A 15,147-nucleotide genomic window follows, 5' to 3' on the forward strand; every position below is an offset into this window, starting at 1 on the left:
TGATTTAAGTAGTTTCCAAGAGTAATTACACTTCATGAGTTTTTTTTTTTTTCTTTATGAGCCGACTTTAGAACCCAATCCCTATGTAAGTGGTGACAAACCCATATCTAAAAGCACAGTCATAAATGTGATCACTTAGAGACATTGTGTGACTAGGGAAGAGAAGGGGACCCAGAACTCACCTTTAGAGCACACCAGCATTTAGAGATTGGGTAGAGGAGGATATAACTATAAAACAAAAGTTTGAGAAGCAATCAGTGAGGTAGGAAGATGAGGAATGTGGTGTCCTGGCAGCCAGAGGAAAGTTTCAAAAAGGTAGTGATCAGATGTTTCAAAGGCTGTTGAGAGGCTGAGCATGAAGAAAAAAGATCACTGAATTTGGCAACAAGGAGGTCACTAGTGACCTAATATCAGTTTCAGTGGCATGGTGGCTGGAGATGATTGAGCACTAGAGGTGGAAAAAGGGACACTGTGATGAAGCCAACTCTTTTTTTTTTTTAATAAATTTATTTATTTTTGGCGGTGTTGGGTCTTTGTTGCTGCATGCTCTTCGTTGCAGTGCACATGCTTCTCAATGCAGTGGCTTCTCTTGTTGCAGAGCGTGGGCTCTAGGTGCACCGGCTTCAGTATTTGTGGCTCGTGGGCTCTAGAGTGCAGGCTCAGTAGTTGTGACGCACGGGCTTAGTTGCTCCACAGCATGTGGGATCTTCCGGGACCAGGGCCCGAACCTGTGTCTCCTGCATTGGCAGGTGGATTCTCAACCACTGCACCATCAGGGAAGTCCCTGAATCCAACTCTTTCCAAAGGTTTAACTGAGAAGGAAAGCAGAGAAGTAGAGTAGTAACTAGAGGCAGATGTGGGTTCAAAGGTGAGTTTTGCTTTTTTTTTTTTTTTTTGATATAAACCTGGAGCAAGTTTTCACAAACTCCATCTTTTGGTTTGTGCCTTTTTCATACTTTATTACATTGTTTTTTTAAAAATCACAACAGCAGTATCAAAGACAACCTATGTACAAACATTTTACAAAAGAAATATTGCTAGTATCAGCTGTAATAAGGGCAAGTTGAAGAATAGATGCTGAGTTTCTGGGCCAAAGTCTGCCCTCAAAGACATCTAAAATGTTTTCAGGCAGCTGAAACAGGCTTCTTTCTGATGACAAGCATGTGTGGTCGGTAATATTAATACAAACGATGGTAAATGAGGATACTACTGGGCCCAAGTAGCGAACTCCTCATCAGGAAGGCCACCATACAAGTGGAGCTAATCCAATAACCTAAACCCAAGACAGTAAAAGCGCTGTTTCCCATCTAAACGCATTTAAGCCTTCAGCAATGATTGCGTCACATGTAAACGATGCTGGGTTGTCATACAGACACTTGATTCTTATACATAACCCTATGCCAAACTTCCCTTAACTCTCGAGTCAGGTTTCTGGTTGGACCGAAAGGGGAGGAATTTTAGAAATGCTTCCTTCAGGACAGAAGTCAGAAAGAGAGGTGATCCTGAGAACAGGATCTATTAAATTTGGTGGCGGCTGGGGGAGGCAGGAATTTGGGAGGAGGAATGACTCCTTGGGGCCAAGAATCAAGAAGCGTGACTCACTTGGGTCTGGGACCTTGCTGAAATCCGATCCCCAGCCCCGCCGGTATCTACAAGCTCGGTTCCTTTCTCATCTCCCCCAGTTCCTTCATCTCCACCTTCTTGTACTTCCCCGACTTCCTCCGGTTGGTGATCACCAGGACGGTCACGCCGGCGACCAGGGCCACCACGACCACCACGATGACGGCGATGAGGCCGCTGGTGAGGCGCTCATGGAGAACTGGGGGTAACTTCTCATCCACGAGGTAGATGAGCGTCCGCTCCAAAAGCAGGGGCTCTCCGCGCACGCGCACGTCGAGGCCGCGGTGGCCGCTGAACAGCGACTCGCCCTTGACGTCCCTCTCAAAGTAGTAGGTGGCGTCGGCGATGTCCGCGGCGTCGGCGATGTCCACGTCGCCGGCGACCTTCTGCGACGTGTGCTGCTGCAGCTCGATCTGGATGGTGGGGTGCTCGTAGTGCACGGCCGCCACGAACTTGGGTGCAGCCGGTCGCGCTCCCGGAAAAGCCGTCGCAGCTCGGCCTCCAGGTCCGAGGGGTTGAAGGCGCGGGCGGCCGGGCGGTGGCGCAGGTCGATGAGGATGGGGTGGGTGCGCACCAGCTCGTCGCAGCGCAGGCTCAGGTCGCCCTTGTCGGTGCGGCGCATGCCCACCGAGTTCACGCACCACCACACGGACGTCTGGTTGCACTAGCGCGCCTTGAAGCGGCCCTGCTGGTCGCAGTTCGGGTCGAACAGGCCGTCGTTGTCCAGGAGCGCGTGCTCGCTCGGCCGTACCAGGGCGCGGACGCTCTTCCGGGCGCTCACGCGCGCCTTGAGCAGCAGGCACTTGGATGTGAGCGTGGAGCAGTCGACCTCCAGGCCCGAGCCGAGCACGCAGCACAGGCAGCGGCCACCCGGGCCGCTCCGGTCGCACACGGTCACCTTGCTGGTGGGGCACGTGCAGTTGTCCTGCGCGGCCGCTTGGTCGATCACCGCCGCCAGTAGTAGGAGCGGCGGCAGCAGCGACGGCGAAAGCAGCGCGAGGCCCGGACCCTGGGCCACGGTGGGGCGGGGCGGAGGAGTGCGGAAGGGGCGCGGGCTGGCGAGCGCTGGGGCCTCTTCCGAGCTCGGGCTCCGCTGTCTGAGAAGGTCTCCAGGTGTCTGGGGTTTTGCTTTTTGTTTTTGATGTTTTTAAGGATGGGTGCTAGGGAATATCTGTAAATTGCAAGGAATGGTCCAGTGAAAAGATGGAAATTGTTGATGTAACAGAGAAGGGAGAAAATAATGGGATGGGCGTGAGATGAGATTTTGTCAGGGAGTGTTGGAGGGCTGAGGAGGGAAGAAATTATATGAAATAACATCCTCAAAGAGTGGCAAAATGAACTTACTGGGAAAAAGCAATAATACCGATGGGCAGTGAATGCTCATTTGAGTTGGAAACAATGAATTAATCAGCATGATTCAGCTACTTAGATAAGGGTGTGAAGAAGTTGTATTGCTGGATTTAGCCGGGGTTAAAGTATTTTCAGGTAAATATGATAGAGGATTATGGAAGAACTCCTTGTGCGCCTTCTCCCGCCTCAAAAAGGTCCCCTGGGATTGATAGTTCAACAGAGATTTGACCTCCTGAAACCCAAGAAGGAAGGGGAAAATCGCTGGGAATGGCAGTCTTATTCAGAATAATACTCTGGGTTAGATTAATAATCCAACTTGCTTCCCTTCTTTCAGAGGAAAGAATTGTATGGAGTGTTGAATATGTGCTCTATTTTACTTTCATAAGCATATAGTTAGAGAGTAAAACAAGTCTGAGTTTAAATTCCTCCCAGCCTCTCCACCTGCCAGCTGTGACCTGGTCAGATTAACCTCTCTTGGTCTAATTTCCTCATTTGTAAAATGAGGATTATGATACCTACAGCAGGATTGTTATCAGCGTTAAGCTGGGCTCATAGGGCAATGGTGTATAATGGAAAAAGCATGGGTTTTGGGTGTCAGAAAGACTTATGTGTGAATCCAGTTGTATCATTTAATAATTTGACCATTGTAGGCAGGTTATTTCACTGTTCTGTGCCCCAATTTCCTCACTGGTAAAATGGGGATTATAGGATTACAATATCCTATAATCCTACCTTGAAGGCTAGGAGTAACACTGGTTCCCCACACAGAGATCAAAATGGTGGGAATTGGCTTAGGATTCTATCTATCTATCTACATTTATCCATATTAGAAATATGTATTATATATATGTGTGTGTTATTGTATAAAGCTTTTGGAACAAAATCTCAAACACAGTAGGTTCTTAATAAATATTAGTCCTTTTCTCTCTTGCAGTCCATTCTCCTAGAGCAATAGTTCTTGGCCTTAACAGCACTTTAGAATCCTCTGAGAAACTTAAAAAACAAAAGAAAACTTGGTCCAACCCCCAGAAATCCTGGTTTCATTGTTCTGGAGGAGCTTTCTGGCCTGTAATTTTTGAAAGCTTCTCAAGTGAATCTAATTGCACTCAGGATTAAGAATCACTGCTAGAATTATCTTTCCAAAGCCCAAATGAGACTATGTTGCTTCTCTGCTTAAAAATTTCTCATGATTTTCCACTGTCTACTGAGTGTAGTCCAAACTCCTGTGACTTGTACGCCAGACCCTTAGCAGGGATTCTCAACTCTCTCAGGACACATGACACACTCCCATAAATAACTTCAGCTTGAGTTCAACTGCCCCCAACCCTTTTACTTAGCAGTTGTGTGATCTTAGGCAAGTTACTTATCCTCTGTAAGCTTTAATTTTATCATCTGATTTTCCCTTTGCTTCTTCTAACTCTGAACCTTTGTACATTTTTTTTTTCTTCTTGGAATGTCCTCTCTCTTTTTCCTCTCTGGAAAATGCCTTATATTCTTTGAAATTCAGTTTATATGACTTATGGTTACCAAAAGGGTAAGGGGGGGGCAGATAAATTGGGAATTTGGGATTAACAAATACACCGTACTATATATAAAATAGGTAAACAACAAGGACCTACTGTAGAGCACAGGGAACTATATTTGATATCTTGTAATAACTTATAATGGAAATGAATCTGAAAGAGAATATATATATGTATAACTGAATCACTTTACTGTACACCTGAAACATTGTAAATCAACTATACTTCAACAACAACAACAAAAAATTCAGGGGCTTCCCTGGTGGCACAGTGGTTAAGAACCCGCCTGCCAATGCAGGGGACACGGGTTTGAGCCCTGGTCTGGGAAGATCCCACATGCTGTGGGGCAGCTAAGCCTGTGAGCCACAACTACTGAGCCTGTACTCTAGAGCCCGCGAGCCGCAACTACTGAGTCTTCATGCCACAACTACTGAAGCCCACGCGCCTAGACCCTGGCTCTGCAACAAGAGAAGCCACTGCAATGAGAAGCCCATGCACCGCAAGGAAGAGCAGCCCCTGCTCGACGCAACTAAAGAAAGCTGCATACAGCAACGAAGACCCAATGCAGTCAAAAATAAATAAATTTATTTAAAAAAAATTCAGTTTATATGTTGTCTCCTCTGAAGCTTACCCTGAATGTCCCCTCCTTGACATAGTCCCTCTTCTTTCTTTGAGTTTTCATGCCACTTTGTAAATGCCTCTATTTTAGCTCTTTTCCTGTTGCATTGTAATTTTGTTTTCCACATCTGTCACATACCAGACTTTAAGCTTTTTGAGGGCTGGGCCTGTATCTCATTTATCTTCATATTATGTTGACCTAGCATGGATACTGTTTCATAGTTAAGCGGTCAATAAATCTTGTTGAATTAATGAAGTGAAATAAAATAGACAAAGATTCCTGAAACTGCCAACCTTGTGGATTTAGGAAAGGACCTATATCTTTTGCTTGGTGCTTTGTAATAAATTTTGGCTGAATGAGCGAATAAAGTCAAATGAAACTGTCAGACTGATATCATTTTCTACCTTGACAATGTCCAGCTGACTCATTAAGGGACCATTTCCTCTTGGGAAGAAAACAAAGCAAAACAATTAAAAACCATCGTCCATAAAAGCGGTGAGGAAATGGAATCATGGTTCTGTATAAGTGGAATTTCTCCAAAAACCAGTATGGTCTGACTGGTAGACACACATGGTTTCTCAACTGTAGCAAGTGAGAACTGTATAAAGCTGCAGTGGGAGCTGGTTGGGATATCTTGTTGTTATGGACAGAGTGATCACTTCATGTCCTAAAAGTATGTTTTTGAAAATCTTTCTCTCCTCCACTCCCTGCTTCTCATTCAACAAACTTTGGCATTGTTTTCACAGTGTGATCGGCATGGACTTGGGCTTAGAGATGCAGAGATAGACACAGTCCTTGCTCTCAAGTAGCTTAAAGTCTGCTAAGGATAGGGACTAAAGTCTGTTAGAGTCTGTTTTCAAACAGCAAGAAAATTCCCTAAGCACTGTATAAGTTATAGGAGGTAAGGGAGTGTTTGCTCAGTGGTGGTAGGATGGGATGGGCTTTGTAGGAAGTTAGGAAAGTTTTGTAGAGGGAATAAAGCTTGCAAACCCTTAAAAAAAGATGTTGGCAAATTAGACAAGACGGGCAAGTCTCTTTTAAATAAAGGGAACAGTAGCAACAAATGTAAGAGGGTATGAAAATGCCTTTTGTGGGACTTCCTGGTGGCGCAGTGGTTAAGAATCTGCCAGCCAATGCAGTGGACATGGCTTTGAGCCCTGGTCCTCCGGGAAGATCCCACATGCCACGGAGCAACTAAGCCCGTGTGCCACAACTACTGAGCCTGTGAGCCACAACTACTGAGCCCACATGCCACAACTACTGAAGCCCGCATGCCTAGAACCCGTGCTCTGCAACAAGAGAAGCCACTGCAATGAGAAGCCCGCACACCGCAGCACAGAGTAGTCCCCGCTCGCCACAACTAGAGAAAACCCACCCATAGCAACGAAGACCTAGCACAGCCAAAAAATAAAGAAAAAAAAAAAGAAAATGCCTGTTGTGTTTGGGGATCTATTAGTGGTTCAACAAAACCTGAAGTGGATGATGCAGCAAGAGGTGGAATCAGACAGGTGGGTAAGGACTAGCTCCTGTACACCTTATGGGTACGCCAAAGAGCTTGGACTTGATCTTGCAGGCATTGAGAGCCATTAAAGGATGTCAAGTTAGTGATATAAACAGCTTTTTAATTTTAAAAGATCACTCTAGCAGCAACATGGAAGGGAGGCAAGCCTGGAGTCAGGGAAACCAGAAGAATATCACGGTAGTAGTTTAGTGAGGGAAGAAGGCAGTAGCAAAAGGGAAGAGGAGAAAGGAGCAGATCTAAAGGACATTAAGGTGGTGACATTGATAGCACTCCCTTAGTGATTAGATGTAGGAAGACGGAGAGAGAGAAGCCTAAGGTAGCTCCCAGGTCTCAAACTTTGGTGACTGGGTGAGGGGCCTCTGTTTATGGGGATGGGGAATATTGGAGGGCTAGGATAGTGTGAGAACAACATAATAAAGTTTAATTTTGAGAAGGTCTGAGTTTGAGATTTCTGTGGAACACCTGAGTGGAGTTCCTAATGGCCATTTGGAAATAGGAATTATTTCTTTGCAAAGGGAGCTAGAAACTTCTAGATCACAGCTTCAGGGTCTTAATTAAAAATAAGCTGAGGAGAGAGTGATTGGCTATAGATAATAAACACAGCAGCCATTCACACAGACAAAAATCTCACTTTCCCTGGGGCTAAGTTTTCAATATCAAATTCTCAAGCCTTACCCATAGTCTTGTACTTTAGAAATCCAAAGCAGGTACTTAAGGAATCCAGATTCTTACACTTTTTGTACATTTCTGTTTTGCCATCAAGAGTCCAATGTACAAAATGTTAAGAGTCAAAAGTATAACATGTTCTTTTCAGGCTTTAATGGAAGTTTAACGCAATATAAATGTAACCACTCAAATATGCTCGTAATCAGGACAGAATTCAAGTAAACATTGCCAGAACCAAAGCTGACCTCACGGTGGCACTCCAGTCTTGTCGGAATAAAGGGCTCTGGAATCACCTTACTAAACTCTTAAGTGGACAGTCCACTCTGAAGTAAAGAGTTGGCATAAACTCTGGGTCCATAGGCCACACAATTAAACTACCTGGGGAGAATTTACAGGGAAGGATATCCTTTTGTTTTTAAATCCGCTCTGACCTAAGGCTGGATCAACAGTACAGGGTATGATATGGCAGCAGGTCTCCATCCAAAAAAAGAAATTTCACCGGGGTTCAAAACTAACCAAAATAATACCCTCATTATTATTTATTAATAGCTACCATTTATTGGTACCTACTGTGTGCCACATACAGTTCAGAGTGCCTTTCATATTATATGAGCTCACTGAACTCTCATACCAGCTCCGTGCAATTGATAATTATTCTCGTTTTTCTGAGGAAGAAGCTGAAGCTCAAAGACATTAAGTCACTTGCCTCTCAAGTCATCCAGGTAGTAAGTATCCATGCTGTATTTTGAACTCAATCTGTATGATTCCAAAATTTGAGGTCTTTAAGCAAGGCTGCATGGCCTCGTATTATTGATGCCAAAATTAAAGCAGTAACAAATGAAACTTTGTGGTTTCCTTTGGGTATAGACTGTTTGGATTGAGGTGGTTTAAATAATACTGTATTTAGGGAGATCTAGTGAGGACCCCTATTGTGAATTTGAGGCCTCTTCCTGAAACTCTTCACCACCTATAAGAAACAGGATATTTACATATTCACAAAGTATGTCCCACAAGGTATTTATTAATTACAAAGAGAAAAAGAGCAAATTTACAGTGGAGAAATCTTGCAGATGCTATGTTAATACAATAAAGTATAAATGAGAAAGCAAATGTGGTAAAATATCAATATCTGTGCCACAGAGAGATTCTTTTCCTTTTACAGTGGAAAAAACAAGGGGACAGGGAGGTTCTGTTGACAGGATTGGTCAGCAGTGGAGCAGAGGACTAATTTCTATCTTTGATCTCCATCTGTGAAAGCCCAAAGCCCACAAAGGTTTCCAAATGAAATAGTTACCTTTCTAAGGGGTAGAGAATTATTGATGAATCCTGGACTCTATATAAAGGAAGACTCCCAAATGAAAGACACAAATAATAAAACTCCAGAATAATGTTATTATACTGATTATAGACGGTAGAGATGGGAGTTAGTTGTCCTTACTCCTCCAATGCTTAATCAAGAGTGTCAAAGCATATTTACAAAGCATTTTTTAAATGCCTTACAGACTTCAAAGCCATAAATAGCTTCTCTGTCTCTCTAGGGCTAAATGCCAGCATTTTTGTACATCCTCAGTCTAAGAGAATTACCAATCTGTCTATTTCTTTAAAGATCTGTTCTTTTAGTGAGAAGGAAAAGATGTCTAGAGAAGCTTTTTGTTCAACATGTCGGTGTTCGCATGATTTACAGTATAATTAACCAGCCCTGTAGCACCAGCAGACCAGCTCCTTTTACTATTCATCATGTTTCCAGTGACTTCAGATCATCAACTCTGTTGGGAGGAAATACCTCCTCCTTAGAGATGTAAAAATATTATGTCCCTGATCATTCCCACAGGCAGAATGTGATCCATCCTTATATAAGTATTGTTTTTCAGATCTAAGGGATTCCTCCCCCACCCCATTATTTTTGCACATCATTACTCTCAGAGCTAAAATCTAATTAAATAAATACATGCAAAATCTAAAACTACTTAGGAAGAATTTTGTTATTCGATTGCTTATAATTACCAGAACACATTTGTTAAGATATGAAAGTCTGGTAACTCAAAATCTAAAACAAAATACCTATGTAAACAAATATGTAATAAATATTATCACAGATCTATTTTAAATCTCTATATTAAAACCTTATTAGGCATCTAAAAAACTTCAAAAGTGTTCACTTTGGGCCCAGTAATTCTACTTCTAAGAAGTTACCCTAAATATACACCTCCAACAATATGAAAGTACATATGCACGAGGTTAATTATTGCAGCACTGTTTGTATTTGCAAAATAAGGGACACAACCTAAATGCCCATGTAGAGGAGAGATGTTGAATAAACTATAGTACAAGCACATAATCGAGCACTACACATCTGTAAAAAAGAATGAAGAAGACATTTGCAAACTGATAAGGAATAATTTCTAGGATATACTGTTTAGTGAAAAAAAGCAAAGTACAAAAGAGTATCTGTAGTATGCTACCTTTTGTGTAAGAAAAAAAGGGAAGTGAGAAAAATACACAAGTGCCTGCATTTTGACCAAAAAGCAAACCAGGAAGGATAAACCAGAAATTAATGAGATTACTGTTACTTACAGGAGGTGGTTGGGGATGAGTTGAAAGAGTAAGTAGAAGGTAGAAAGTGACATTTCTCTTGAATACTCCTTTTTATATAGTTCTGTCTTTTGGATCCATGTTAATAATTCATATATTAAGTAAAACACACACACACACACACACACACACACACACAAATAGGGGGAAAGCCTGAAAATGGAGCACAAACAAATCAACCTAATGGTTTTAAATGAATAATATAAACACATTGAAAAGCACATGTTTTTGTGTGGGAGGGAAAACTAACTCAAACCAAGTAACTTTAGAATATGATATTTTTTGCTATATACTCTCAGACTAAAGAAAAAATGAACTGTAAATGAATGTTAAAATGAAATTGGTTTGTTTTTTTTGCAGTGGTTGGGTTTTGTTTCGTTTTGATAGCAATTCTAAAACTACTTTCTGTGTAATCTGAGATTGGGTGAAGAAGTAAATGTATAAAATATATTATAAACAATGAGATTCAATTTTCTCACTGAGAGAAAAGAGAGTTACAAATATGGAAAGAGAGAAGAGTAGAATGAATTCTATAGTATTGGATTAGAATTGGACATGACAGCCCTGTCCACTGAGAAAGCCCAGAAGCAATGACACCCCAGGAGCAATTTGGTTTCTAAACTCTGTTTGCTGCTAAATGGGGCCAGGGCCCCTTGGAGGACTGGCGGATTCTAGAGCTAGAGCTGGGAAAGAACAAGATGAACCTTGAACATCGTATTAAGTTAGTAAATTAGGAAATGCTCAAAGAATGGTAGGACAGGTCAGAATGACAAAAAGAGCTGTACTGAAGGGATTAGTACCAGCCAAATCTGGGACAATTAAACATAAAAATAAATACTGATAGTCATGTATTACAACCCACCGAGTAAAATAAGAACACATAGGCATATAAATAAATGAAAGAGTAAATAATGTGGGGGAAGGGAAAGTGAGTCTCAATAGAATGTCAGCTAATAAATTTAGAAGGAATGATGGAATTAGAAAAGTCACTATTTGGCAACCATCATAGTAATAATTGAATAATCAATGGATGGTAGAATGAGTAGGTGAAATCTGGATGAACAGGATATTTACATAGCTGCAAAGCATGTTCTCACAAGATATCATTATTATTATTTTAATTATCTATTTACTTATTTATGGCTGCATCATGTCTTAGTTGCAGGATCTTTCGTAGCAGCGCTCAGGCTCTTTGTCGAGGCGCGTGGGCTCAGTTGCCCCACGGTGTGTGGGATCTTAGTTCCCTAGCCAGGGATCGAACCCGTGCCCCCTACATTGGGAGTGTGGAGTCTTAACCACTGGACCACCAGGGAAGTCCTCTCACAAGATATTATTAATTACAAAGAGAAAAGTAGTAAATGTATAGTGGAGAAATCGGCAGGCGCCATGTTAACAAAAGGATCAAAGTAAATGATAAAGCAAATGGGGTAAAATCTCGATATTTGGGAAATCTTGGTGAGATGTATACGGGAATTTTTGGTACTATTTTTACAACTTTTCTGTAAGTCTGAGATTACATAAAAATAAAAAGTTAAAAAGAAAAGCTTATTAAAGCCTTTCTGAGGAGTTTGCTAGGCTATAGCAAAACAAAGGTTGTAATCAATGTATAGCAAGTTAATTCTGCCTGCCTCCTTGGCAAAATGGTGTATGGAAAGTCATTGTTGGGAAGTAGGAGGTGGCAGGAGGGCAAAAACCTTATTAGATGTTTCCTTGAACAAAATTTTTTCAAAAATTCTTTTTGAAAAGATGTAAACCTGTTGAAAAAGGGTTTTTGATAGCAATTTAAAAAACTATGCATGTATAACTGAATCATTTTGTTGTATACCTGAAGCTAACACAACACTGGAAATCAACTATACTTCAATAAAAATAGAATAAAATAACGAAATATATACCTAATTAAAAATGAAGCTTTTCTGTACTTAAAACTGAGCAAGAGAGTTCTATAACCATTTAAACACTATTACTCACTCAAAATACTCTATATATAAAAAGAAAAGCACACTAAAACATAGGTAATTAACTGAAATAAAAATCAATGTGACATTCAAAAATAAATAAAATAAAAGGCTCTCTAGTATGTAGCAGAGACAAATTCTGTTTCTAGTTGGTAAAAAAACATAATTGGATGAAAATTTAAATGCCAGGAGACATAAAGATCAAAGAAATAAAAAACTTTTAAATGGAGTAATTTCTGTTCTCTTCCCAGATAGTTAATTTAATAGAAATTTCTGATTATGACGGCAGTTATAAATCTTTGATGTTACTGACGCAGAGACACACTCCTAAACTGTTGTTTTTTTTCTATCACATAGAAAGATTGAAAACCGTCCCAGGTAACAAATACTACTACTGCAACGACTTGCCAGATAGTATTCTAAATATCGTTCGTACATTAACCCATTTAATCTCACCGCAACCCTGGGCAGTAGATACTATTATTAGACTCAGTTTACAGTTGAAAAAACCAAGGTTCTCAAACTTTCTTGATTAACTGTGCTCTTAGTGTCTTCCGTAGTTTTTTCACGGCAACTCAGGCCAAAAGAAATAACGTAATAATTCAATTTATTGAGTTGTTAGAGCCAAATCTCTTAACATCTATTTATGATTTCACAATTTAGTAGCCATTAAAAGTACTTATGAATTGAAAGAGAAAATATATTCTTATTTTCTTGTAAAATAATCACGATTACTTGCTAATGGGATGGATGAGCCTGTTGAGGTCTGTACTTCTCAAACCATGAGCTCAGATCAGACACGGCCACACTCATTTTCTGTTCCACACCAATATTCACGCAGTACTTGCTTTTCATCACAACTGCAGAAAACCCAGCTTCTCAAAGACGTAACATCAAAAGGATAATGGTCTGATGCTGAAACCATGATTTACTCTGTACTAGAAGTTCACATGCATTCTGACAGATGTTGAGTGTCACTGTGTCGCTCTTGAAGCTTTAAAAAATATTCTATGTTCTCCCATAGGCTTGCTGCTGCGGCACCTTGTGGTGCCTTGGGGCACAGTTTGAGAACTGTACAGCTCATATAGAATTATTATTCAGTCTGGGGGACAAAATTCTTGGGGGAAAATCAAAATCAGAATAGTGTGAACATTAACAAATTGTAGAAAGAGTTAATATTAAAAAAAATCTTGTTCTCCATGTATCTTTTCAATGCATGTCTTTTGTTTTACCTGATTGCTTTGGGATAGATTACTTTTTAAAAAATTTTATTCAAGTATAGTTGACTTACAATATTTTATTAGTTTCAAGTGTACAACATAGTGATTCAATATTTTTATATATTATACAGCACAGACTTCTATTTTGCAGATAACAAAACAGAAACAGAATCATCTGGAATGAACAATAAAATGTTCACATTATATAGGTCAAAGGTAGATGCTGGCATTTAAGGAGTGGGAAGGACAGTACACAATAAATGTTTTGGCTGATAATATATGTAATAAAAATATTTTATACCACCAAGTGCATACAGTGAACGCAAGGAACTTGGCAAGTTTAACTGAACCTCTCTTTTAAGCAAATTTATTACTTGAAAACTTGAATGTTTTAAACCAGTGTACAAGGGGCTTGATTATTTTACAAAAGAGTATTATTCAAGATTCCTTGGTACATCTAAAGTATGATGTGGTTCACTGAAATTAAAATGTATGCCAAACTGTTTTTGAACACATTAGTTTATGAAATATCTCTGTTGTTTACATTGCATTTTGAGTTTTCTGTCTTTTAGGAGGATAGACAGCAAAATATTCATCTCCTAATTGTCAACAGAGGGGAAATGAAGCACAGAGAGAAGCAGTGAGTTTATTTAGCATCATGCAGTAAGAAATGAGAAGGCATCACCTACTCATCTGGGTTGTAAAAAATCAAGTTAAAAAATCGTGGATGGCACGTTAGTACCTAACGGCCATAGTTCTTTTCACAATAAGGTGATGATATGTAACAATCAATAAATGAAATCAAAAAGTGCCCATTTGTACAAGATTTTGTATGAGAGTGTGTGTGATTTTTGCCCAAGAATTTAAGTCTCAATTCTATTGACTATATTGACATAGTCAAGATAATGCCAGAGTATCCTGTGAGTGATGTGATGAAAATAGACTTAATGACAGATGGAAGGAACTGCTTACTCCTGTTTTACTCTAATGGCCACGATAAAGGGTTTATTTTGATTAGTGTAACTTCAGTTTATAGTAATAGCATGAAGAACCAAGAAAGTTTCACTTCACTTCACATCATCATTTTGACGGCAGATTGACTCAACGAAGCTGGGGTTCCCGGAGCACTGAGGAAGATAACCTTAGTTATCTCTGCAAAGGTATCCTGCAGCCCAGACTGAAATACCTTCCTTGGGGACTCTACTATTTTGATTATGGAGAAATTCCCAAGCAATGCCTCCCATAGCCAACTAGGAGCTCCCTGTTGCTCCCTTCCTTTTCACTGTTCAGGCTGAGTACCTGGCATTCTTTAAGGTAGAAATAAAGGCATTTCCTTGGGTCCTGGGGAAAAGCAGGGGACTCTAAGATAATCCCAGTGGAGAGGTGGCCTTTTTTATAGATCTCAATACTAGGTATGTTGTCTGCGTGTCCTGAACAATTGTCTTCAAGACTGTGAGCCATAGTTCACTACCCAAAGTTTGATTTAAATATCATGATTAATTGCAAAAAGAAGATGGGGGAGGAATGTGAAAGGGTCTGTATAACAAAGAACCATAAATCATCTCTGGTAGGGTGGGCCCCCTATCATGCAGCCTGTGGGCTTGCCAGGGAGCTACAGGGAGAAAGATGAGACAGAATAGGGTCTTCCAGCTGCAGGGCTGCAGGAGCCCCAGACCAGGAAAGCTGTTTACCCCCAACCAAGTCCTTCCTGAGGTATCATTCACTTATTCATTTAGTAAATATCTATCAAGTGAGTACCTACTAGGTGCAAGGCACCATTCTAGATGCTGTTGAAGTGGGAGGGGGCGGGAGGGGGGAAGTAGGACCAAGATGAGTAAGACACAGCACCTGCCTTACTATTTAGTGGACATGGTTATGACAAGGACTCTGCTCTCTCCTTCAGCGTAAACACTGGTACCTAATTAGGTATGTACTTCACTTTATGAAACAGATGTATTTCTGAGCCTTTCTGGCATTAAAGTGAATTTCCATCTAGTGAATTTCCTGTACATTCTCCATAAAGCTGTCCCTGTCACCCTCAGCTTTCCCTACATTCCTGGAACCCTCTTGTGTATAC

The 15,147-nt window shown here is 40.7% G+C and overlaps 1 protein-coding gene across 1 annotated transcript in view; it reads right to left on the bottom strand.

The window, feature by feature from the left end:
* Positions 1-921: 921 nt before the first annotated feature.
* LOC111163701 (tumor-associated calcium signal transducer 2-like) overlaps positions 922-15,147 on the bottom strand; it is a 39,241-nt gene continuing 25,015 nt past the window's right edge. The window contains 2 exon segments of the mRNA XM_089901820.1: positions 922-2,080; positions 2,083-2,748. Of these exon segments, the coding sequence (XP_089757946.1) occupies positions 1,650-2,080; positions 2,083-2,748 (1,097 nt within the window). The 3' untranslated portion in view covers positions 922-1,649.

Source organism: Delphinapterus leucas, chromosome 19 (assembly GCF_059928025.1).
Source record: "Delphinapterus leucas isolate spDelLeu-1000000601 "Yukka" chromosome 19, BTC_Dleu_Yukka2, whole genome shotgun sequence".
In the NCBI taxonomy this organism is placed as follows: Eukaryota; Metazoa; Chordata; class Mammalia; order Artiodactyla; family Monodontidae; genus Delphinapterus; species Delphinapterus leucas.